The following is a 26,765-nucleotide window of genomic DNA, read 5'->3' as shown; positions in this document are numbered from 1 at the left end:
CCTATCCACCCCCTTCTGTTAACTTCCAGACTTCTTGAAGAATCTGTCAAAATTCCATCTCCTCAGCTTTCATTCCTACCTTGATGGCATCTAATGACCAAAATGGCAGCCAGTGGAGAATGCCTGCACTAGACTGTGCCATGAATAAAACGTTACATAAATGCAACTTCTGGAGTCAATGTAATGCTTACATTGTTCCCCAACTGTACTATATACTTCAAAAGGACAGAGATGGTGTAGTGTAATGCCATTCAGCTATATGCATTCCCTCCTAATGGAGTCAGTTTTGCTCTTCCCTGAAGCATGCTGGGGATAAACTCTGGATAGACTTGGGCTGAGGTACAAGGCTGGGAGTGATGTGACTGGGCCGGTGGCCAAGGCCAAGGAACACCTTAGCGACAAGGAGGAAAACATCTGGGCCTGGAAGTGAAGTCCCTGGGAACACTGGCTTCCCAAGGATGTGGGAGAAAACAATGAGCCTTGGTCCCAGCTGGAATGGTATATAAGCTTATGTCCTTTGCTATGCAGTTGTGGAGCACTAAACTGGTCTAGCCGCTGCCCTGAGCCATGGTCCCGTTATAAACCATATGTTGTGATCACTGGTTCTGGAGCCTTTCTTTGGTCTCCTGGAGATGCAGCTGACCTTGGGTTCAGGTGCCGCTCGGTTGTTACACAACAGACGGTGTCTTCATTTTAATCTCTCCACAGTGTTAATCATGGATTTGTGTACCCAACAGGTACAGTAAAAGTATTCTTTTTTTGAAAGAAATGGATCCTAATTTATTTTACTATAGTGAAGTGGTGATCTGGATCAAATATGAAGAATGAAACAAATTTGGAGAGCTGGCAGCTAATTTTAAATTCCAGATTAAATTACAATAGAGGCAGACCCCAGGTTATGAACAAGATCCATTCCCAAGTGTGTCTTTAAGTCTTTAATTTGTGGGTAACTCAGAATAGGTGCATATGGTTCTTATTTAGCCTTATTTTAGTGCAAAGGAAACCCTGGTGGCGTAGCGGTTAAGAGCTACGGCTGCTAAACAAAAGGACAGCAGTTTGAATCCACCAGGCACTCCTTGGAAACCCTAGGGGGCAGTTCTACTCTGTCCTATATGATTGGTATGAGTTGGAATCAACTGGATACCAATGGGTTTTCGGTTTTGGTTAGTGCAAGAAAAGGCTTGAACCTTTTTCAGTGATGTAAAAGCTGCACTCACAGCAAAGGAACGTGATTGTGATGAGTTTGCTGCCAGTAGGAGTTGGTTCCATTGTTCAAAGTGGGGACAAATTTATATAACATTAGAGGGCAAGTATGAGCTATCCATAAGTCAGATGTTTCTAACCCAGGGACTTATTGTATATGGAAACCATGATAGTTCCCACCCAGAGAAATAGCCCTTAGATATGGACCAACCACAGATGCCATCTCTGATTTATAAAATTTCACCTAGAAGACACCATAACAATCAAGAGGTGAGCATATACAGACAAAAAAAGTAGGAGCCCTGGTGGCCCGATAGTTAAGCACTCCACTCAGCTGTGGACCTAAAGGTTAACAGTTTGAACCCATCCAGCTGCTCTGTGGGAGAAAGACCTGAGGATCTGCTCCCATAAAGATCACAATCAGGAAAAGCCTATGGGACAGTTCTACTTTATTACATGGGGTCACCTAACAACAACAACTAGATGAAGAACCTCTTTATATAACAAAGGGGAATGATTGCCAAGATATATAATTAAACAAATATAAAACAAATAAAGCATGTCACAGAACAGTATGTATAAGGGGGGAAAAGGAAGGGAAGAAAAGAACGTAACTGTACTTGTATGTATGTGCATAGCATCTCTGGAAGGATGCACAAGAACTGGCAGTAACACTGCCTCCAAGGACGGGAACAGGCAGGTTGGGTAGACAGGGATTGAAGGTTTCACTGTTTCTCCTTTTTTTTTTTGCTACTTTGTTCCACTTGAATGTATTGCCTATTTAAAAATAAAGTGAGATAGAGTAGTAAACGTCAAAGCCAAGACTTGGATGGTGAAGAGACAGGTTAAGGGGAACTAGAGATAAAAAAAAAAAAAAAAAAAGAGAGAGAGAATCAAGGGAGGACAGCAGCAGGGTCTGGCAAAGAGGTATAGTTCAGAGCCAATAAGGAAAACAAGGTTACTGTGGACCATGCAAGCAAAGAGAAAAGCTCAGATTAGAAGTTGCAGCAGTACAGAAAGGTGGTTAGGAGGCACTGGAGTTGGCACTGGAGTCAGACTGCCTGAACTCATGTCTGGGTTTCCTCATTTAATTGCTATGTGAAAGTGCTGAGCTTAGTGGCTAGTATGTAGAAAGCTACCAATAAAGGTTAGCTGCTATGACTATCATGCAGACAAAGAGCAGCAAGTCAGGGGGTCAACAGTGGGCATGAGGCCAACATGCAGAAGTTTATGGGTGATTATTCAGGCAGAGCAGACAGCAAAAGTAGTAATCTAGAACACTGGACATGGGGGCACCGGACAAAGAACTTGGGAATGGAGAGGTAGAGACCCAAATATAGAGGGCAGGCAAGAGCTGGCAGCTATACTTACACAAGACAATGAGGTCAAGATTTGGTGAACAGGTAACTTCAAAAAAAACTGAGGCACTGACAATAGCTACAAAAGATACTGTAAGATAACAGGGATAAAAGTATTTAAAGAAAGATAAATATTGCGACCAACAATGTAGATACAGATGTCTAGGTTGTGATAACCGTGGAAAAATTTTTTCGCCATTTAAAACTGAATTCAGATTTCAGTTGAATATCTACTGAAGATCTACCATTTGTGAGGCTGTAATTGGTGCTAAGAAGAGAGCAATCTGCAGAACAGATATTCCTACCTTCATGGAGCTTACAGTTTAGAAGGGCTCTTGGAATGTAATCTTTTCTTTCAACAAAGGTTTCCTCATTTGAACTTCCGGATACACTGGCCAGTCATTCATATAACATCAGAAAAAGAAGCCTTCAATTAAAAAAAAATTTTTTTTTTTTTTTTTTAGTTAGCCTTTAGTAGAAAAATGATGAAAGGAGGTACTTGAAAATGCTAACTATTTATTTTCTAGAGGCAGAACTGGCAAAGTGCTTCCTTACAAAGGATGGAGGGTACCTCCAATGATCCCATTCCAAGCTTCCGATTCAACTTAACAGGAAATAAAACTTCTCACCACTGGTCACTGTTATTCCTATTAGGACAATAATGACCTCCTCTTGTACTGATACTGGTGGCAGATAAAGGTCTCTAAAATATGTTTATTAATCTGTCCCGGCTCTAGGAACGTGTTATTTGGCTTGTTCGGAGAATACATATATGCTTTCGCTCACAGACTTACTCGGGGAAAGGGCATTAAGCAAGCATCAAAGTTTACTTCCAAGCCTCTAGAAATCCTGTATCTGATGTCCACCGCGAGGTACCAGAGAGCGACTCGTTGCTGTTCCCTTCTGAGAATTAAGCTCCTGGACACGCGTATCTTTATTCTATACCCGTTCAGAGCAAAAGCTCAATTGAAAGAAAGAGAATGAAATCCAGGAGTGGGCTTGGGTGGGGAAGAGCCCGACTCCACTAACGGAGCGTGTGTCATCTGGGCAGCGAAACGCGGGAGCGACGCGGCTGACACCGACACCCAGAAGTGCCGGCGGAAGTCGCGCGCAGGAGGCCGCAGGCAGCGCGCTCGCTCCCGGCCGCCGGGCGGGCAGAAGCCCCCAGTCCTCGGCCCCCGCGCAAGCGACGCCGGGAAATGCCCACATCCGGGAAACCTGCCGCGGAGTGCTGCGGCGGCGACACGGAGTGGAAGGCAAAATGGCGGCAGCGGCGGTGGCCTGGTGCTAAGGGGAGAGCCAGGTCCCCGCGACCCCCGCGACCAGCCGCGCTGGCCCGCGGCAGCCCCCCAGCGCTTCTCCCTGCCCTGCCCAGCCAGGGATACTTGGGGTCCCTGGTACGGGCTCCGGCCGCCTCGGCGCCCGCTCTCGGGCCCGTGGCCGCAGTCCAGGAGCCCCGCTCTCCCCTGCAGGTAGGTCCGCGGCGGGCGTAGCGGGTGGGGCCCACTCTTTTCGGGAGCCAGGGTTGGCGGGCGGTGGCCGCCGGGGCCCACGCCCATCCTCGCTGGCGGGGGTCCAGGGGCTGCTGCGGACGGGCGGGCTGAGCCGGCCGGGGCCGGGCCTATCTGGACTGGAAGCGTTGACCTGAGCTGAGCCGTGCCCTGGGGAAGCGTGTGTTGGCCGCGCCCAGCACTGGAGGAAGAGCCCCAAGCTTTTCGGGCTCGGAGGTGCAGGTTAAGCTGGGAAGAGTCTGCCTCCCTGGCGGCCTTGCGCCGACCGTTTCCCCGCCACCCCACCCCCAACACGCGAGTCAGCGGTGTCTGGCAGGGGAGGAGAGCCGAAGGTGGCTCCGAGAGAAACTAGCAGTGGGAGAGGTGCAGTTCTTTGGATCCCAGAAGCACCCGATCTGTGTATACATTGAAGAAATTCTATTATCTATTTCCAGTCCACTGTAATGTGGTTACTGTTCATAGTTGGAAGTGGTGAGAGAGATGGAAGAGTGTTTATGAAGAAGTGTGTATATAAATACAGAAGATGATGGAAAGAAAGTAAAAGGAACATTGCATATTTTCGAAGAGAGCTTGTAGCTCATAGAATAACTCTCAGGTGACTTGATTTAACCCCATACTCTCTCTTCTCCAATTGAAAGTCATTATTTAAGGGACCAAGTTTAATGTTTGTCTTTTTCATATCTTAATATGGCTTAAAATATTTATCTTCGTCTAGAAGTTCATTCATAAATTTAGTGAGAAGCATAGTCTCACACAAAAAAAATCATATTGTATCACTTCATCTTTGGAAATACATTTGAATACTTGAGATCATGGAGTTTGCCAGGCCATTATGGATTATTTATGAAGAGTAATTTTTTTTTTAAATCAGTTTTCCTCTAGAAGGAAGAAAAGGTGAAGAAAAGGTGGGACGTTATAATTGGAATTAGTATTCTTTGCTAAGGTACTGACATTTGTAGCTGTCCTTACCAAGGTTATTTCTTTCCTTTAATAAGTTAACAGGTAAAATGGGCTAGTTGATTGCCTAAGTCAGTGGGGGAATCTAACTGTTAAAGAGGTAGCATTGTGTTTTGATCGGCTGCGACTGCAGGAAACTAGATCGTGGCACATGGTGGAGAAGGCACATTCTTTCTGTGCGTGCATATTGATAGACTGTGCCGTGCCACTCCTAAAGCAAATAAAAAGCTACTACAGCATTTTCGTTACAGCATTTTTTGGGGGTATGATAGTTGGACTTCATTCTGTAGGTTAAATTTTAAGTTTTTTATTTTTGTTTTTAAGTCTAGTCCTTGTTCTGTATAATACAGTCTGAAAGCAAACTCTGGTTACTTAATTGTTGTTTAGATTAGTGGAGCGTTTTTGTAGACTTCAGAAGTTGTTTAGTCACTGAACAACATTTTTATCAAGAAGAAATGGCAGTCATTTTTCAGCACAAAAGTAAAATACAGTGATTATTTTCACTTTTGATCAGACAGTTCATTCTTAGAAAGTGAATTGAAGAGAATGTTATCAACATTACACAGGCTTTTCTTGAATATTCTTGTCTAAACAACTAAAACTATGAAGATTTTTCCAGCTAAGTAGCGGTACCTATTACTGTGGGCTATTCTCACAACTGATGTATTCAAAGCATTGAAACAGGTTATCTTTTTTGTAAATCTAGTTTAACCAAAGGTAAACTTGAATATCTTATTATGTAATGGTATTAGTTCTTTCCCTAAGTGTTGTCAAGATACTCAATATTTGTTTCAGTTTACTGATATTTGTGTTTTTGGTAAATGTCTAAACTTTCAAAGAAACGGAGATTTTAAGTCCATTTAGCCTAACCAATTTCAGTGCCCCTTCAAAGATGATCCCTACCTGTTAAGGAGACTCAAAATGTAGGTGTAATGGAAAGATTCAGCTGGCTGTGTGACCTTCTGCAGGCCACTTTCCCTCTGTGGATCCATTTCCTTTTCTGTTGAAAAAAATACACACACGCATGTTATGTCTATGTGTGTGTGTATCTCCAAGATACCTTATTCTCTTTGAATCAGTGACATAGCAGGAAAAGTAAGACAAGTACATACGTAGGGCAAGAACATGTTTTCTTTGAACCATGCAAGGTGCATTTGAAGTTTTGAGGAGAAGGATAACAGCTGGGAGTTCAACGAAAGCTTCTTGAAGAAAGTGGTATTTCAGTGGGACCTCAAAGGATGGGTATAATTTCTACCAGAGGAGATACTGCAGGAGCTTTCCCAAGAACTCTTACTAGTTTCTGAGTTCATTCTGACTCATGGCGACCCCATGTGTGTCAGTAGAACTGTGCTCCATAGGGTTTTCAGTTTCAGAAGTATATTGCCAGGCTTTTTTTCCGAGGTGCCTCTGGGTGGACACAAACCTCCAACTTTTGGTTAGCAGCTGAGCACCAATCGTTTGCTCCACACAGGGATTCTGTCAAGGAGAATAAACAGGTAGTTAACACATAACATCGTGGTGACATCCTGCTTTTCAAAACCTGTGTTAATTATCTTGAACCTCTTTATTACCTTTATGATTGAGTGTATAACTTTGAGGCGTATTGAAGAACGGAAACCCTGGTGGCATAGTGGTTAAGAGCTACGGCTGCTAACCAAAAGGTTGGCAGTTCGAATCTACCAGGTGCTGCTTGGAAACTCTATGGGGCAGTTCTGCTCTGTCTTATTATAGGGTCAGTGTGAGTCGGAATCAACTCAACGGCAATGAGTTTTTGTTTTATTGAAGAATAGTGGGGTTTTATCTTTCCTTTTCGCTTAAACTATTAGTTTTGTTTTTACCTTAAGTGGGTTACTTGTTGCTGAAATTAAAGTTTCTTCCAAAGATAAGTTTTTGACAGATGTTTATATCTAAGTGCTTGTCCTTCTTAAGAGTCACTCTTACCCTTGAAAATTCTGTGATCTCTCCTCAGTTTGGCACTTGTTCATGCCTGTAATTGCCTTGCCTTTTGGGTGACAGTTCTGAGAACACAATGCTACATCATAGCAGAAATCTTTTTGAAGACATTTTGAATCAGGGATCCAGATTTAGCCATATGTGATGCTACCAGTGGAAAGAATACAATCCAGGTAACAAGGAGATGAAAAGATAGTTCTTACTAATGGTTACTACCACCCATCTGCCTGTTTGTCCTGGTGGCTTACACATTCCTGTGATGCCGGAAGCTTACCACTGGTATTTCAAAAACCAGCAGGGTCACCCATGGTATTCAGGTTTCAGCAGAGCTTCCAGACTAAAACAAGGAAGAAAGGCCTCGTGATCTGCTTCCAAAAATTAGCACTTGAAAACCCTATGGATCACAGAATATCATCCGAGACTTTGACTTGCTTACTTTAGACACATCGTTCAGAAGGGGCTGATTGCTGGAGAAGGACATCATGTCTGGTAAAGTGGAGGGCCAGTTGAGGGGAGGGAAACTCAGTGAGATAAATTGACACCATAGCTGCAACAGTGGACTCAAATATACGAGCAATCATGGAGATGGCACAGGACCGGGCAGCGTTTCATTCTGTTATAACCAGGGCTGCTGTGAGTCAAAGTTGTGTCAGTGGCAACTAACAGCAGTAACTTATGGTTAAGTTAGGCATGTGCAGTGTCTGCTTTTCCAGAACTTCTCTCTTGGGTGCTGGCGAATTTCTTTTAATATTGACTTTAAGATACTTAATTTCAAACGTGTTAAAATGTGGAAAAGGGGAAGCATCTCAACAAAAAAGGAAATATCTTGTCGTGGAAGATGTTCATAGTACTGTCTTATCTTTTTTAGCATATTGGTCCCTAACCAATGGTAGTAGCTAGAGTCATAGGTGCTGTGTTTTTCATGCCAAGTGGTCTCTCCATCAGGCCTGGTCCAGACACCTGTGATGGTATCTACCTTACGTTATAGACATCCATTCTCTCTGTCTCTCACTCTCCACAGTATACAATGGTGGACAAGTACAGGAGGGCCATAATAAACACTCCTGTTAGAAAAGAGGAAGAATAGAGATAAACAGTGATTGCTGATCTTTAATAATTCTGAAGTCTCCCTGGCAGATCTAATGGAAGCAGCCAGACCTAGAGTTAGGGACGATTCAGTTGCCTGGGAGGAACTCCTTCATCCATTGTTCTTTATGACCCATGGCCAGTTATCCTGTGGCCTTCCAAGAACGTTCTGGGGTGTTCTTTTTCTGTTATCATCCTTGGCCACATGTTACATGTGAGCATTGGGGGAGGATATTCACTCTTTGGAAGGCGCAGATCTTTTTCAACTAGCTTACTGCTCATACTTTGTTTTTTAATAAAACAGTTTCTTCAAAGTTAGTAAGCTGCTCTTTGCCTCTTTCAGCTTCTGGTGGGTGCCGGCATTCTTTGCCTTGTGGTCGCATCACTCCTGTCTCTCTGTCTCATGGTCACATTGCCTCCTCCTCTGCATGAATCAAATTTTTCTCTGTCTATTATAAGGAGACTTAAGATTGCATTTAGGACTTGCTTGAATAATCCAGGCTCATCTGCTGTCTCAAGAGCCTTAATCACATCTGCAAAGTCCCTTTTTCCAAATGCATTAACATTTACAGGCTCCAGGGATTAATTGGTGGATCCCTTCTTGGGGGAGACCATTATTCAGCCTGCTACAGTAACTCTATTGAGGAGGGAGGTGAGTTATGATAGACTTCTACTTGATATATTTAATTTTTCAGTAAGAATGTATCTTTTTATAATTACAAAAAATTATATATCTTTAAGAGTGAAAAGAAGGGCTGAATCACCTGAATTTATTAGATCAACACATATTTCTAAACTGCCTTGTATTGGCCAGGTCCTGTGTTAGGGGTATGAGGCAAAAGCTGAATCTTGACAGAGCAAAACTATGCTTATTTTGTTTTTTTTTTTTTTCCTCAGTTAAGGAGGATGCTCTTAGAAATGGAAAAATAATAATAAAATGATGGCCAACTTGGAGTTGAAACCTAAAATACATGAGATTTTAAAAGAAGGCCTCGATGCTATAAATGAATTCTAACCCAGCTATGGAAAGAACTAGCATGTGAGATTTCACAACCACTGTTGTTAAACCTTGAACTTGGAGAAATGGTAGGTTCCGGAAGACCAGAAATGGAAAATATCTTCACTTTCAGAAAAGATAAGAAGGTGAATTCTGCAAACTTTAGACTGGTGAGCAAACATTAAACCTAGAAAAATTCAGTGGTGAGCTATTAAATTAATATTGGGGGAAGACTTTGAAAAAAAATGACTATCATTAGGGCCAGCTTTCTTCATAAAAAGCACAAGGTTTGTCATATTTACCTAATTTTGTTTATGAAATAATTGTCAGTAAACTGGGTTGTATTGTAGACAAGAATGTGTAGTTTTCAGCAAGACAATGACAAAGCTAATTTTTTTTTTTTTTTGACAAAACAAATGTGGGCTGCTTGTGAGATAATGCTTGATTGTTTTATAGCTAATTTAGCAATATTTCCATGAAAGTACTAATGAATGAGGTGAACTAATCAAGAAATAGTGCTTCTCATAGTCTGCTTCATCCTGTGTCAAGTCTGCTATAGATATGTGTGTATATGTATGTGTAATTTGCATATGAATAATTTTTAAATGTTTTTTTTAAAGCTCCGTTAAGATATAATTATATATTCCATGAAGTTTACCCGTTGAAAGTGTACAGTTCAGTGGTTTTTAGTATACATACCAACAAAATCAAACCGATTGCTGTTGAGTCGATTCCGACTCATAGCGACCTTATAGGAAAGTGTAGAACTGCCTCATAGGGTTTCCAGGGAGCAGCTGGTGGATTTGAACTGCCAGCGTTTTGGTTAGCAGCCAAGCTCTTAACCACTGAGCCCCCAGGGCTCTTGTGTGTTTGTGCGTATAACCAAACCCAGTGCCATCAAGTCGATTCTGACTCATAGCGACCCTATAGGACAGAGTTTCCAAGGATTGCCTGGTGGATTCGAACTGCCAACCTTTTGGTTAGCAGCCGGAGCACTTAACCACTATGCCACTAGGGTTTCCTTTGTGTGTATACATATATTTAAAACCCATCCCATTGCCCTAGTGTCAATTCCGACTCATAGCAACCCTGTAGGACAGTAGAACTGCCCCACAGGGTTTCCAAGGAGCGCCTGGTGGATTTGAACTGCCAACCTTTGTGTTAGCAGCCCTAGCACTTAACCACTACGCCACCAGGGTTTCCATACATACGTATATGTATATATACGTGTGTGTGTATGCGTATGTGTGTATGTGTACACACATACACGTATACATACACATAAACACATATGTAAAATACATGACTAAGCAGATATTAAAAAGAATGGTGCAGTTCTGTTGAAATGTACTGACAGGAACAGATACCCATAATGTATTGTTAAGCAAAACAAGGAAGTTTGGAGCGCTGGTGGCACAGTGGTTAAGAGCTCAGCTGTTAACCGAAAGGTTAGCAGTTCAAATCTACCAGCTGCTCTTTGGAAACCCTATGGGACAGGTCTGCTCTGTCCTAAAGGGTCACTATGAGTTGAAATCAACTCGATGGCAACGAGTTTGGTTTTTTTTATGAGTTACTTAAACAGTTCTCCATTGCTGATCATCTAAATTACCGTCCTTTTTTGCTGTTATTACAGTGTAACAAGGAACATCCTGTATCTTCCCGAGCTTGTATGAATGTTTCTTGTATTTTTGTTAGCTGCAATGCATTGTTCCTTTTAGTCCTGTTCAATCCATAATTAGGTGTTACTCCGATGATTTTATGGCTCAGGAGACAGTTTCAGAGAATTAAATTCCCAAGTTCACTTTGCTAATAATTAACAGGTATTTAAATCTTATTTTTTTGTTTTTCCACTGTAAGTGCTGTGCTTTTCTAGAACCTGTAGGATTTTGATGAACTACATTGTATCCAGAAGAACATGATTAGAATTAGGAAACAGTTAAAGGAACCAAGACTGTTTAGAAGGCACATATTCATTTATTTGTTCAACGCATATATATATTTATTGAGTACCCACTCTATGCTAGGCAGGCTGTAGTAATGGCTCTAGGCATTGGACAGGCAGTTACAAGACAACCAAGATCCTCTGCTTTAATGGAGCTTTTATTTCACTGAGGGGGAGATGGACAATTAACAAGTAAGCAAATAAGGTAATTTTAAGTAGTGATGAGTGCTATCAAGAAAACAAAACAGGTGATTAAGGTGACCAGGGAAAGACTCTTTGAGAAGGTAAAGTAAGGCCAAGACCTAAATGACAAGGAGATCTCTATGCCTTTCTGCCTGTGGACATCTTTATGTAACATGAATGGTGATTACGTTAAGTAGAATAGAAATTGACTTCCCAGTAGATAATTAGCCATGTTTCAGGTCCCAGCTGTACCTTAGAAATTACTTTACCCAAACTCTCTAAACTCAGTTTTCTGATGTGCAAAGTAGAGTTAGTGAGCCTACCTCACAGAGCTGTTGGGAGGTTTTGCAAAATCATCTAGCAGGCTCTTCAGTAGGCACTAAGTCAGATTTCATGATGCTCCACATAAAGAAAACATCTCAAACAATTAACTAGAGATCACAGATGGAATGGCTTTATTGAGTTAGTGATTTTCCTATCAGTGGAGACATTTAAGTAGACTTTGGATGACTATCCAGTGTGTTGTACAAGAGATTCATGCATTAAATGAGGAATAAGATAACTAGACCTCAAAGGTCTTCTCACCCCTTGTTAATAATTAGCTTAACTATCTCTACAGTCCCAGTCCACAGTTTGGGAAATAAACCCAAGTATCTGGACTAATGGGTTAAAAACCTTTTTTTAAGCAACAGTACCCTTTCTTTTAAATCTTCCAACTGAACCAAAAACCAAACCAGACCCCACTCATGGCAACTGTATAGGGCGTAGTAGAACAGCCCCGTAGGGTTTCCAAGGCTGTAAGTCTTTATGGAAGGAGACTGCCACATCTTTCTCCCATGGAGCAGCTGGTGGGTTTGAACTGCTGGCTTTTGGTTAGCAGCTGAGGACTTTAACCACTGTGCCACCAGGACTCCTCGAATAAATCTGTAGCTAAGTCTAATTTGTAAAATCGAAAATTGGAGCCTCTAGCTGATGTTGATAATGTGAGAAGTTGACTATTGCATTATTGTTAATCCCTTTCATTTATATATACTTTATATGCTTACTAAAGCACTCTTAAAAAGGTTTTTTTTTTTAATCATCATAACCACTCTTTGAGGTAAATAAGGTAAATTGATTTTATAGGTTAGAAATAGGCACAGAGAGGTTAAGTAACTTGTCCTGATCATGTAGTAATCCTTAGGGGAGCCGGAACTATAACCAGGTCTCTTAACTCGTAAGTATTTTTGTTTTTTCCTGATAACATGGTATATCTTTATCAGTTAATTGGCTTATAGCTTTTGTTTATTTATATTTTTTCTTTTCTAGGGTTAATTAGATTGTGAAGGATTTTAACATTCCTGGGGACTAAAGGATCATTTTCACTTTTGCTCCAGAGAAAGCTCTGAATCTACGAAGTAGCCCTTAAAGAGAAACCCTTTGTGCGGGTTATATATATAGATGTTTTCATGAAGAGGAGTGAAAAGCCAGAAGGATATAGACAAATGAGGCCTAAGACCTTTCCTGCCAGTAACTATACTGGCAGCAGCCGGCAAATGTTGCAAGAAATTCGGGAATCTCTTAGGAATTTATCCAAGCCATCTGACACTGCTAAGGCTGAGCATAATATGAGTAAAATGTCAGCAGAAGATCCCCGACAAGTCAGAAATCCACCTAAATTTGGGACGTATCATAAAGCCTTGCAGGAAATTCGAAACTCTCTACTACCATTTGCAAATGAAACAAGTTCTTCCTCTCGGAGTACTTCAGAAGTTAATCCACAAATGTTTCAGGATCTACAGGCTGCTGGATTTGATGAGGTAAGAGCTTTTAAAGACAAAAGAAAGGATTTTTCTTATACTGTACTACGTAACACTTCCAGGTGAAGTCATGCCTGAGTGTTTGCTTTAGAGAATGTAACAACTCCATGATAGAGAAGATAGCTTTAACTTCATTGAATAGTTAATGTGTTTTAGTGTATACAAATGTATCTTCTATCAAAGAATATTGTGTTTATAATGCCATTAATTATCAAAACAATTAGTGTCTTTGGTTTTTTTATGATACCTTTAAGGAGCCCTAGTGGTGCAACGGTTAAAGCACTCGACTGCTAATCGAAAGGTTAGTGGTTCAAACCCACCAACAGCTCCATAGGAGAAAAGACCTGGCAATCTATTCCAGTAAAGATTACAGCCTAGGAAACCCTATGGGGCAGTTCTTCTCTGTGTTACAGGATTGCTATGAGTCAAGATAAACTAATGGCACACAAGAACAACACCTACATAGTAACCTATCGCTAAATTCTGGAGCTTCTGGGATTTAAAAGGTCAGGTCATGAAGATAAAGTCCAAGTTTAGTTGAAGAAAGCCACAGGTGAGGTGAGGATAGGGGAGAGGACACCTGACTGTGTGGAATATGAAGTGTGGTAAGCTCAGTGACTACTGCAGAGATGGTAGCTCCAAAGGTCTGAAGTTTAACTTGATAATATAGAGAGAGGAATCATGTAATCATGGATTCAGTTAACCATCGAAGAAAGCAGTTACGTTCACATCACTCTTAGGCCCAAATCTTAAATTCACAAAAACTAAAAACTTCCATGTTGGTAAATCCCCAAGAATTGCAAAGTTTTATTTTAAGGAAATTTCAGTTCATGTTAACTCTGTCAAGTCTTTAATGTTTGCCTTAGGAACTCATAATTCTTTCATAGGACATATAGATGAAAATTGGTTATGTAAAATGTAATTAAATATGAATCATTTCTCAAAATTATAGTAACTTTTTTCCTGATTATAAAATAATACTTGTTCCCTGTTAAAAAGTAAAAAGTACAAAGAAACTGAAAATTATCTTTAACCCACTACACAAAGATAACTTAAAATCTCTTCATCATTGTTAATATTTTGGTGACCAAATTTCTAGATATCTCTGTGTTTAATTATAATAATAATCCAAGTATTAATTATAGTAAATGGTTTGAAAAGACACATTTAAAACTAAACTAGGCAAAAAAGAGTATTCTTTCTGGCCCGTTCTGTTTCTTTGATCAGTTTTATTTTCTATCATTTTTCTACTTTGTTGTTAGGTGCTGTCGACTTGGTTTCAACTCATAGTGACCCTGTGTACACCAGAACAAAACACTGCCTTGTCCTGCACCATCCTCACAATCATTGCTATGTTTGAGCCCATTGTTGTAACCACTGTGTCAGTCCATCTCTTTGAAGGTCTTCCTCTTTTTCACTGACCCTCTGCTTTACCAAGCATAATGTCCTGCTCCAGGGACTTGTCCCTCCTGATAACATGTCCAAAGTATGCCTACGTAAGATGAAGTCTCACTGTACTCCCTTCTAAGGAGGATTTTGGCTGTACTTCTTCGAAGACAGATTTATTTATTCTTCTGGCAGTCCCTAGTATATTCGATGTTCTTCACCAGCACTGTAGTTCAAATGCATCAATTCTTCTGCTGTCTCCCTTATTCATTTCCAGCTTTTGCATGCATATGAGGCAATTGAAAATACCTTGGCTTGAGTCAGGTGCGCCTGAGTCCTCAAAGTGGTATCTTTGCTTTTTAACTCTCTAAAGAGGTCTGCTGCAGCAGATCTGCCTGGTGCAGATCATTTGATCACTTGACTGCTGCTGCCATGAGTATTAATTGTGGATCCAAGTAAAATGAAATCCTTGACAACTTCAATCTTTTCCCTGTTTATCACAATGCTGCTTATTGGTCCACTCGTGAGGATTTTTGTTTTCTTTATGTTGAGGTTTAATCCGTACCGAAATCAGTAGTCTTTGATCTTCATTAATAAGTGGTTCAAATCCCCTTCACTTTCAGCAGGCAAGATGTGTCATCTGCATATCACAGGTTGTTAATGAGCCTTCCTCCAGTCCTGATGCTGCTTTCTTCATATAGTCCAGCTTCTTGGATTACTTGCTCAGCATACAGATTGAATAAGTATGGTGAAAGGATGCAACCTTGGCGTACATCTTTCCTGATTTTAGACCACACAGTATCCACTTGTTCTGTTTGAACGACTGCCTCTTGGTCTATGTACAGTTTCTGCATGATCACAAGTGTTCTGGAATTCCCAATTTTGGCAATGTTATCCATAATTTGTTATGATCCACACAGCTGAATGCCTTTGCATAGTCAGTAAAACACAAGTAAACATCATTCTGGTATTCTCTGCTTTCAGCCAAGATCCATCTGACATTAGTAATGATATCTCTCATTCCACATCCTCTTCTGAATCTGGCTTTAATTTCTGGCAGTTTCCTGTTGATTCAATGCGGTAACCATGTTTGAATGATCTTCAGCATGATTTTACTTGCATGTGATACTAATGATATCGTTCAGTAGTTTCCACATTCTCTTGGATCACCTTTCTTTGGAATGGGCACAAATATGGATCTCTTCCAATCAGTTGGCCAGGTAACTGCCTTTTAGATTTCTTAGCATAAACGAGTTAGTGTTTCCTGCACTGCATCTATTTGTTGAAACTTCTCCATTGGTATTACATAAATTCTGGGGCCTTGTATTTTGCCAGTGTCTTCAGTGCAGCTTGGATTTTGTCCTTCAGTACCATCAGTTCTTGATCATACACTACCTCCTGAAATGGTCGAAAGTTGACCAGTTCTTTTCGGTACAGCGTCTCTGTGTGTTCTTCCATCTTCTCTTGATGCTTCTTTTCATCGCTCAACATTTTGCCCATAAATTCCTTCAGTACTGCAACTCAGGGCTTGGATTTTTTCTTCAGTTCTTTCAACACAATTGCCAAATGTGTTCTTCCCTTTGGTTTTCTAACTCCAAGCCTTTACACATTTCATTATAAGACTTTACTTTGTCTTCCCAAGCTGCCTTTTGAAATCTTCTTTTCACCTCTTTTAGTTTATCATTTCTTGCATTTGGTTTAGCTACTCTATGTTCAAGGGCAAGTTTCTGAGTTTCTTTCTTTTGGTTTTTTCTTTCTTTCCTGTTTTTTCCCCTCTGAATTTAATTTATTTTGTGGTTGTTGAGAATATACCCAGCAAAACATACCAATGCAACTGTTTCTACATGTACAATTTGGTGACATTGATTACATTCTTTGAGTTGTGCAGCGATTTTCGCCCTCCTTTTCTGAGTTGTTCCTTCCTCATTAATATAAACTCACTGCCCCTTGAGATTCCTATGTAACCTTTCCAGTTGCTGTTGTCACTTTGATTCCATATAGATAGTTCTTAAAAGAGCATAATGCTCAAGGCAGACCTTTTTTACTAACTAAGCTAAACTATCGTTTGGTTTTAAAAAGATTTCGGGGATATTTTTGGTTTAAGTTTTAAAGATTATATCAGGGCAATAGTGTCAGGGATTCATCCACCCTTCGTGGCCCCAGAATTTCTGGAGTCCATGAGAATTTGAAATCTATTCTGCATTGTCCCCCTTTTGATCAGGGTTCTTCAATGGAATCTTTGATCAAAATGTTCAGTAATGGTAGCTGGTCATGGCAAAGGAGGCAGTTGTTACTGGAGGTTATTAGCCACACATTCCATATCCTCCTCCTATTGCTGACTCTCCCTCATCCTTTGTTACTCTAGGTGAATAGAGATCAGTTGTTGTGCCTTGGATGTCTGCTTACAAACTTTTAAGACCCCAGGCATTACGCAGTGAACTAGGAGGTAGAACAGAATCACTGGACATATTAGGCCAATTAACTAGGATGTCCCATGAAACCATGACCCTAAACCTCCAAACCAAGGAACCAAATCCTGTGAGATGTTTGGTTGTACTTAAGCAGCCTTAAACCAAAAACAAAAAACCTGTTGCCGTCTAGTTGATTGCAACTCAAAGCAACCTTATAGGACAGAATAGAACTGCCCCACAGGGTTTCCAAGGAGTGGCTAATGAATTTGAAATGCCAGCTTTTTGGTTAGCAGCCAAGCTCTTAACCACTACACCACCAGGGCTCCAAGCTACTGTTTTATTCTTGTTGTAAATATATCTGCTACACTATTGCCAGTTCAACTTTTTTACACATATACAACTTACTGACAGCAGTTACATTAATTGGCTGTGCAACCCTACCTTTAATCAGTGCAATTTTTCCATCACTGTAAACCAAAACGTAGTACTCCATAACCTTCCCCCACCCCATAACCACTAATACAGTTTGATCTCTATACGTTTGCCTGTTCTTATCTTTTTATATTAGTGAGATCATACAAAGTTTGTCCTTTCGTAATTGGCTTATTTCACTCAGTATAACGTCTTGAAGGTCCACCCATACTATAGCATGTGTCAAGACTTCGTTTCTCCTGCTGGCTGAGTAGTATTCCATTGTGTGTAAGTACCACATTTTGTTTATCCATTCATCTGTGGATGGGCGTGTAGGTTATTTCCACCTTTTGCCTATTATGAATAGTACTCCAATGAACATTGGTGTACAAGTCTCTTTCTTGAGTCTTTGCTTCCAGATCTTTCGGGTATTTACCTAGGAGTGGGATTGCTAGGTCATATGGTAGTTCTGTTTTAGTTTTTTGAGGACTTGCCACAGTGTTTTCCACAATGGCTGTACCATTTTGCAATCCCACCAGCAGTGGTTAAGGGTTCCAATTTCCCCATATCCTCGCCTGCATTTGTTATTTTCTGTTTTTTTTTCCCTTAGCCATGCTAACTATGGGAGTAAAATAGTATGTCACTATGGATTTGATTTGCATCTTTCTGATGGCTAATGACGCTGAGCGTCTTTTTGTGTGTTTGGTGGCCATTTGAATGTCCTCTTCGGTGAAGTGTCTGTTCAGGTCCTTTGCACATTTTGATTGGGTTGTCTTTTTGTTGTTACCGAAGTTTTATATAAATTTTGGTTATTAGGTTCTTTGGATATACAGTTTCTGAAGACATCTTCCCAGTCAGTAGCTTGCCTTTTCATTTTTTTTGGTAAAACCTTCTGATGAACAAAAATTTTAATTTTTATGATGTCCCATGTATATTTTGTCTTTTGCTGTTTGTGTTTTTGTTATTATATTAGATAATCCATTGTTGAAGGCTAGGCCTGAGAGCATTCTAGGAATTTTATGGTTTTACTTTGGACATTTAGGTCCTTCATCCATTTTGGATTTGTTCCTGTGTATAGTATGAGGCATGGATTTTGTTTTGTTTTTCTGTATGTTGAAATCCAATTCTCCCAGCACCCTTTTTTTTCACTTTTCAAAAAAAAAAAATTTTATTGTGCTTTAAGTGCAAGGTTACAAATCAAGTCAGTCTCTCATATAAAAATTTATATACACCTTGCTGTATACTCCTAGTTACTCTCCCCCTAAGGAGACAGGACACTCCTTCCCTCCACTCTCTGTTTTCATGTCCATTCAGTCAGCTTCTGACCTCCTCTGCCCTCTCATCTCCCCTCCAGACAGGAGCTGCCCACATAGTCTCATGCCAGCCCTATTTATTGAAGAGACCCTTCTTTCCCTGTTAAATGGACTTAGCATCCTTGTCAAAGATCCATAGACTATAGTTGTGTGGGATTATTTTTGGACTCTCAGTTCTATTCCATTGGTCTGTGTGTCTGTTGTTATACCAGCACCAGGTTGTTTTGATTACTGTAGTAGTACAGTGTATTTTAAAATCAGGATGTATGAGTCCTCCTATTTTGTTCTTCTCTTTCAGCATTCTTTTAGCTCTTCAGGACCTCTTGCCATTCCATATAAAGTTGAGGATTGGTTTTTCTATTTCCATAAATAAGGTTTTTTTGTTTTTTTTCAATTGTGCTTTAGCTGAAAGTTTACATCTCAAGTTAAATTTTCATACAAAAATTTATACACACGTTGTTATGTAACCCTAGTTGCCATCCCTTTAGTGTGACCACACATTCTTCCTTTCTACTCCAGATTTCCAGTGTCCATGCAACCAGCTCCTATCCCTTTCAGCCTTCTCATCTTGCCTCCAGACAGGAGGTGCCCGTTTAGTCTCATGTATCTGCTTGAACTAAGAAGCACACTTCTCACAAGTATCATTTTATGTCATATAGTCCAGTCTGTTCTTTGTCTGAAAAGTTGGCTTTGGGAATGGTTTTAGTTCTGGGTTAAGAGAGAGCCCGGGGGCCATGTCTTCTGGGGTTCCTCCAGTCTCAGTGAGACCATTAAGTCTGGTCTTCTTACGAGAATTTGAGTTCTGCACCCCAATTTTCTCCTGCTCCTTCAGGGACTCTGTTGTGTTCCCTGTCCAGATGGTCTTTGGTGGTAGCCAGGTTTGGGTTTATGTTGCCCCTTTTGTCTCTTGGGCTGATATTTTCCTGTGTCTTTGGTGTTCTTCATTCTCCTTTGCTCCAAGTGGGTTGTGACCAATTGATATATCCTAGATGGTCGCTCATTAGCTTTTAAGAGCCCAGATGCCACTCACCAAAGTGGGATGCAGAACATTTTCTTAATAAACTTCGTTACATCAACTGACCTAGATGTCCCCTGAAACCGTGGACCCCAGACACCTGTCCCTGCTATACTCTCCTTCGAAGTGTTTGGTTGTGTTCAAGAAACCTTTTAGCTTTTGATTTAGTTCAGTGGTGCCGACTTCCCCTGTATTGTGTGTTCTCCTTCCCTTTACCTAAGATACTTCTTATTTACTGTCCAGTTAGTGAATTCTCCTCTCCCTCCCACCCCATACTCGTAACCGTCAAAGAATGTTTTCTTCTGTCTTTAAACCTTTTCCTGAGTTCTTGAAATAGTGGTCTCATATAATATTTGTCCTTTTTGCAACTGACTAATTTCACTTAGCGTAATGCCTTCCAGGTTCATCCATGTTATGAGATGTTTTGCCAATTCATCGTTGTTCTTTATCATTGCATAGTATTCCATTATGTGAGTATACCATAATTTGTTTATCCATTAATCCATTGATGGGTACCTAGGTTGTTTCCATCTTTTTGCAGTTGTGAACAGTGCTGTGGTGAACATAGGTGTGTGTGTATCTATTCATGTGATGGCTTTTATTTCTCTAGGATATATTCCAAGGAGCAGGATTGCTGGATCATACAGTACTTCTATTTCTAGCTTTTTAAGAAAGCACCAAATCAATTTCCAAAGTGGTTGTACCATTTACATTCCCATCAGCAGTGTATAAGTGTTCCAGTCTCTCCACAACCTCTCCAACATTTATTATTTTGTTTTTTGGATTAATGCTAGCCTTTTGGGGAATGAATGTCAAGAACACCAAAGACACTAGGAAAATATTAGCCCAAGAGACAAAAGGAGTCACGTAAACCAGAGACTCCATCAGCCTAACACCAAAAGAACTGGATGGTCCCTGCCTACCACCAGTGTTGTTGGGGTGAGATTGTATCTCATTGTAGTTTTGCTTTGCATTTCTCTAATGGCTAATGATCGTGAACATTTCCTCGTGTATCAGCTAGCCACCTGAATGTCTTCTTTGGTGAAGTGACTGTTCATATCTTTTACCCATTTTTTAATTGGGTTATTTGTATTTTTGGGGTTGAAGTTTTCCAGTATCTTGTAGGTTTTAGAGATTAGACCCTGATCAGATATGTTGAAGCCAAAAAATTTTTCCCAGCCTGTAGGTTGTCTTTTTACTCTTTTGGTGAAACTTTTTTTTTTTGCTGAGCATAAGTGTTTGATTTTTAGAAACTCGCAGTTATCTAGTTTCTCTTCTGATGTTTGTGCGTTGTTAGGTATGTTTAGTATTCTGTTCATGCATGTGTTAGGGCTCTTAGTGTTGTCCCCATTTTTCCTTCTATGATTTTTATCATTTTTGGTTTTATATTTAGGTCTTTGATCCATTTTGAGTTAGTTTTTTTTTTTTTTTTTTTTTTATTGTGCTTTAAGTGAAAGTTTACAAATCAGGTCAGTCTCACACAAAAACTTATATACACCTTGCTACATACTCTCAATTGCTCTCCCCCTAATGAGACAACCATTTCCCTCCTCCACGTTCTCTTTTCGTGTCCATTTCACCAGCTTCTAACCACCTCTACCCTCTCATGCCCCCTCCCTGGAGAAAATCCCAACATAGTCTCAAGTGTCCACCTGATCCAAGAAGCTCACTCCTCACCAGCATCCCTCTCCATCCCATTGTACAGTCTAATCCCTGTCTGAAGAGTTGGCTTTGGGAGTGATTCCTGTCCTCAGCCAACAGAAGGGCCGTGACCACCGGGGTCCTTCTAGTCTCAGTCAGATCATTAAGTCTGGTCTTTTTACGAAAATTTGGGGTCTGCATCCCACTGCTCTTCTGTTCCCTCAGGGGTTCTCTGTTGTGTTCCCTGTCAGGGCAGTCATCGGTTGTAGCCGGGTACCATCTAGTTCTTCTGGTCTCAGGATGATGTAGTGTCTGTCTGTTGGGCTTGTAATTACCTTGTGTCCTTGGTGTTCTCCATTCTCCTTTGATCCAGGTGGGTTGAGACCAATTGATGCATCTTAGATGGTTAGATGGCTGCTTGCTAATGTTTAAGACCTCAGGCACCACTCTCCAAAGTGGGATGCAGAATGTTTTCTTAACAGATTTTATTATGCCAATTGACTTAGGTGTCCCCTAAAACCATGGCTCCCAAACCCCCACCCCTGCTACGCTGTCCTTCGAAGCATTCAGTTAATTCAGGAAACTTTTTTGTTTTTCATTTAGTCCAGTTGTGCTGACCTCCCCTGTATTGTGTGTTGTCTTTCTCGTCACCTAAAGTAGTTCTTATCTACTATCTAATTAGTGAATACCCCTCTCCCACCCTGCCTCCCTTCCCCCTCTCATAACCATCAAAGAGTATTTTCTTCTCTGTTTAAACTGTTTCTCCAGTTCTTATAATAGTGGTCTTATACAATATTTGTCCTTTTGCAGCTGACTGATTTCACTCAGCATAATGCTTTCTAGATTCCTCCATGTTATGAAATGTTTCACAGGTTCATCACTGTTCTTTATTGATGAGTAGTATTCCATTGTGTGAATATACCATAATTTATTTATCCATTCATCTGTTGATGGGCACCTTAGTTGCTTCCTTGAGTTAGTTTTTGTGAATGGTATCAGGTATGGGTCTTGGTCTTGTTTGATCTTTCATGCAGATGGATGTCCAGTTATGCCAGCACCATTTGTTAAAGAGACTGTCTTTTCCCCATTTAACTGACTTCAGGCCTTGTCACATATCAGCTGCTCATACGTGGAATAATTTATATCTGGATTCTCAGTTCCTTTCCATTGCTGTATGTATCTGTTGTTGTACCAGTACCAGGCTGTTTGATTACCCTGGCGGTGTAATGGGCTCTAAAATCAAATAGTGTGAGGCCTCCAACTTTGCTCCTCCTTTTTAGTTTGCATTACTTATCTGGGGCCTCTTCCCTTTTCACATGAAGTTGGTGATTTGTTTCTCCATCTCATTAAAAAAATGTCTTTGGAATTTGGATCAGGATTGCATTGTGTTTGTAGATCCCCTTGCCCAGAATTGACATTTTCACAATATTGAGTCTTCCTATCCATGATCAAGGTATGTTTGTCCACTTACATTGGTCTCTTTTGGTTTCTTGCAGTAGTGTCTTGTTTTCTTTGTATAGGTCTTTTACGTCCGTGGTTAGATTTATTCCTAAGTATTTTATCTTTTGGGGGCTATAGTAAATAGAATTGATTTGATGTTCTTTTTGTTGGTGTAGAGGAATCCAACTGATTTTGTGTATGTTTATCTTGTATCCTAATACTTTGCTGAAATCTTCTATTAGTCCCAGTAGTTTTCTTATGGATTTTTTGGAATTTTCTGTATATAAGATCGTATGTCATCTGCAAATAGGGATACGTTTACTTCTTGCTTAGCAATTTGGGATACTGGTCTGTAATTTTCTTTTTTTGTAGTGTCTTTTCCTGGTTTTGGTATCAGGGTTATGCTAGCTTCATAGAATCAGTTTGAGAGTATTCCATTCTTTTCTATGCTCTGGAATACCTTTAGGAGTAGTGGTGTTAACTCTTCTCTGAATGTTTGGTAGAATTCTCCAGTGAAGCTGTCAGGGCCAAGGCTTTTTTTTTTGTTGGAAGTTTTTTAATTACCTTTTCAATCTCTTCTTTTGTTATAGGTTTATTTAGTTTTCTACCTCTGTGTTAGTTTAGGTAGGTAGTGTGTTTCTAGAAATTTGTCCGTTTCCTCTAGGTTTTCAAATTTGTCATTGGAGTACAGTTTTTTTTAGTATTCTGTGAGGATTTTTTTAAATTTCAGTTCGATCTGTTGTGATATCGCCCATCTCATTTCTTACTCAGGTTATTTGCCTCCTCTTCTGTTTTTCTTTTGTCAATTTGGGCTATGGTTTATCGATTTTGTTGATCTTTTCAAGGAACCAGCTTTTGGTCTTGATAACTCTTTCAGTTGTTTTTCTGTTTCTCTTTCATTTAATTCTGTTCTAAAGTTTTTTGTTAGCTTTCTTCTGGTGCCCGAGGGCTTCTTTTGCGGCTCTCTTTCTATTTCTTCGAGTTATAGGGTTAATGTTTTGATTTTGGCCCTTTCTTCTTTGGATGTGTGCATTTATTGCTATAATTTGACATCTGAGCACTGCTTTTGCTGTGTCCCAAAGGTTCTGGTACGATGTGTTTTCATTCTCATTTCATTCTATGAATTTCTTTATTTCACCCTTGATTTCTTCTATAATCCAGTAGTTTTTGAGCAAGGTGTTGTTCAGGTTCCGTTTATTTGATTTTTTTTCCCTTGCCTTTTCTGTTTCGGATTTCTACTTCTATGGCTTTAAGGTCAGAAAACATGCTTTGTATTATTTCGATGCTTTGGATTCTATTAAGGCTTGCTTTATGGCCTAATATGTGGTCTGTTCTGGAGAATGTTCATGTGCCTTGGAAAGGAAAGTATACTTAGCCACTGTTGGACGGAGGGTTCTGTATATGTCTGTGAGATAAAGTTGGTTGATTATGGCGTTTAGATCTTCTGTGTCTTTGTTGAGTTTCTTTCTGGATATTCTGTCCTTCACTGAAAGTGGTGCGTTGAAGTTTCCTACTATTTTTGTGGCCCTGTCTCTCTTTTCAGTGCTGTTTGGGTTTGTATTATGTATTTTGGAGTCATGTCCTTGGGTGCCTAAATATTTATTATGGTTATGTCCGTCTGGTGTATTGACCCTTTAATCACTGTATAGTGTCCTGCCTTATCCTTTGTGGTAGATTTTACATTAAAGTCTCTTTAGTCAGAGATTAGTATTGCCACTCCTGCTCCTTTTTGATTGTTGTTTGCTTGATATTTTTTTTCCATCCTTTGAGTTTCAGTTTGTGTCTTTAAGCCTAACATGTGTCTCTTGTAGGTAGCATATAGACGGATCATGTTTTTTAATCCATTCTGCCACTCTCTCTTTATTAGTGCATTTAGTTCATTTACATTCTGCATAATTATTGATAGGTATGAGTTTAGTGCTGTCATTTTGATGTCTTTTTTTGTGTGTTGTTGACAGTTTCTTTGTTCTACTTAATTTTCTGTGCTGAGTCGTTTTTCTTTATGTATGCTTTTTTCATCTTTTTCATTGTTGATTTTGTGTTTGCTGAGTCTTTGTTTGTTTTTTATTTTGATTTGTAGGATTGTTAGTTTCCTTTGTGGTTTCCTTCATATTTACCCCTATTTTTCTAAGTTTAAACCAATCTTTTATTTCTTGATATCGTCTTGACTTCATATGAAATATTTATGACTGTATTTTTAAGTCCCTCTTTTTTTGTTTTAATGTTGTCATCTTTTACATATTGATGTCTCTATTTTCAGGGTTTTAGCTTTGATTTATTTTTGTGACTTCCCTATCTGGGCTTATATCTGGTTGCTCTGTCCTGTGTTCTAGTCTTTGGTTGTTATCCAGTGTTATTTATTTTCCAACTGGAGGACTCCCTTTAGTATTTCTTATAATTTTGGTGTGGTTTTTACAAATTTCCTAAACTTCTGTTTCTCTGGAAATCCCCTAATTTCGCCATCATATTTGAGAGACAGTTTTACTGGATATATAATTCTTGGCTGGCAGTTTTTTTCTTTCAAGCATTTATTTATGTCATCCCATTGCCTTCTTGCCTGCGTTGTTTCTGCTGAGTAGTCAGAACTTATCCTTATTGACTCTTGTTTGTATATGACTTTTCGTTTATCCTTAGCTGCTCTTGAAATTCTTTATCTCTGGTTTTGGCTAGTTTGATTATAGTATGTCTTGGTGACTTTCTTTAGGGATCCACCCCATGTGGGGTTCAATTAGCTTCTTGGATAGATACCTTCTTGTCTCTCTCGATATCAAGGAGGTTTTCTGCCAACAGATCTTCAACAATTCTCTCTGTATTTTCTGTTATCCCCGCGCCCCCCCCCCCCCCCGCCCCCCCCCCAGTCCGGTCACTTGTAGGATATTCCTCTTGATAAGAGTCCCACATAGTTTTTAGGATTTCATCATTTTTTTTAATTCTTTTATCTGATTTTCCCTCAAATAAATTGGTGTCAAGTGCTTCATCTTCAGTCTCACTAATTCTGACTTCCATTGCCTCAGCTCTGCTCATATGAATTCCTGTTGAGTTGTCTAATTCTGAAATTTTATAGTTAATCTTTTGGTTTCTGTTGGCTGTCTATCTATGAATTCTTGTAGCCTGTTAAATTTGTCATTGCGCTCTTGTATAACTTTTCTTAAGTTCTGCCATTGCTTTGTGGGTGTGTTCCTTGGCTTGTTCTATGTTTTGCCCAATCTCCTTCCTGATATCTTGGAGAGCTGTGTATATTAATCTTTCGAATTCTTCCTCCCGTAACTCCAAGAACTTCTCTTCCTCCGGGAGGTTTCCTGTTTCTTTGTTTTGGTCACTTTTTGAAGCTGTCATGGTCTGCCTCTTTATGTGATTTGATATTGACCGTTGCAGCCATCGATAAGTTATTATATTTATTTTATGTTTGCTTACTGTGTCCTAGCTTCTTGTTTTGTTTTGATATGCCCAAATAGGCTGGTCACATGAGCTGCTTTGATTATTGGTTCCTTTGAAGCTCTCACTTCCTGTCAGCAGGTAGTTAGAGCTGTTACTAGGTATGTGAGCCCAGGAGTCTATTTACTTTTCTTGTGTGGCTTCAGCTCAGGTGTCCACATTGTGGAAACCCTGGTGGCTTAGAGGTTAAGAGCTTCAGCTGCTAACCAAAAGATTGGCAGTTCAGATCCACCAGGCACTTCTTGGAAGTTCTATGGGGTAGTTCTGCTCCATCCGATAGGGTTGCCATGAGTTGGAATTGGCAGCGGGTTTGGGTTTTCGTTTGGTCCAGGTTGTTGGTCACCGAGTGTGTAGTGCAGGTTCTCACCCACAGTTCCGGACGAGCAGGGCTGCATAGGGGTGATTGGAGTAGGCACAGGTATCTGGCTGCAGTAGGGGACATGTGCTGAGCAAGGTAGGGGGTTGCTAGCTGCCCCAGAGTGCCTGGGTGGAAGGTACATCTCTGTTTCCTAGAGCATGTAGGTAGGTGGGTTTTGCAGATGGACTTAGGGCACCCAGCGCTGTTGGTTGTAAAAATTGAGAGGCACCATTACACTCAGATCCCTGTCATGTGTGGCTAGATGGAGTGAGTAGAGCCAGCAGTCCTCCAGCCCCTGATATGGGTAGGTGAGGACCCTGCTTTAATGGCCAGGGCAGTGTCAAATATGAATCTGCTACTCCCCCT

General features: G+C 40.2%; 2 protein-coding genes across 10 annotated transcripts in view; one reads left to right on the top strand and one right to left on the bottom strand.

Annotated features, from left to right (window-relative positions):
* Window positions 1-2,107: 2,107 nt before the first annotated feature.
* Window positions 2,108-7,463, bottom strand: LOC104845708 (uncharacterized). The gene is made up of 2 exons (XM_010588237.2): window positions 7,419-7,463; window positions 2,108-4,182 (listed from the first exon to the last, which is right to left on the bottom strand). Exons 1-2 carry the CDS (start codon window positions 7,461-7,463, stop codon window positions 3,601-3,603), a joined length of 627 nt encoding a protein of 208 aa, XP_010586539.1. The 3' UTR covers window positions 2,108-3,600.
* The window catches only part of LATS1 (large tumor suppressor kinase 1), a 55,709-nt gene continuing 32,785 nt past the window's right edge, over window positions 3,842-26,765 (top strand). The window contains exons 1-4 of one of the 9 annotated variants that reach the window (XM_064292037.1): window positions 3,842-4,033; window positions 6,999-7,471; window positions 8,966-9,235; window positions 12,499-12,989. In XM_064292037.1, coding sequence (XP_064148107.1) covers window positions 12,639-12,989 — 351 coding nt within the window. In that variant the 5' untranslated portion in view covers window positions 3,842-4,033; window positions 6,999-7,471; window positions 8,966-9,235; window positions 12,499-12,638. Of the gene's footprint in view, window positions 4,034-4,150; window positions 7,472-8,965; window positions 9,236-12,498; window positions 12,990-26,765 lie in introns of those variants that run through there. The other 8 variants (XM_064292021.1, XM_064292027.1, XM_010586532.3 and 5 more) reach the window with 8 other exon arrangements.

The sequence above is a fragment of the Loxodonta africana genome, chromosome 1, assembly GCF_030014295.1.
Source record: "Loxodonta africana isolate mLoxAfr1 chromosome 1, mLoxAfr1.hap2, whole genome shotgun sequence".
Classification (NCBI taxonomy): domain Eukaryota; kingdom Metazoa; phylum Chordata; class Mammalia; order Proboscidea; family Elephantidae; genus Loxodonta; species Loxodonta africana.
Note: the sequence above shows the minus strand (reverse complement) of the source record. Positions and strands in the feature narration are given on the sequence as shown.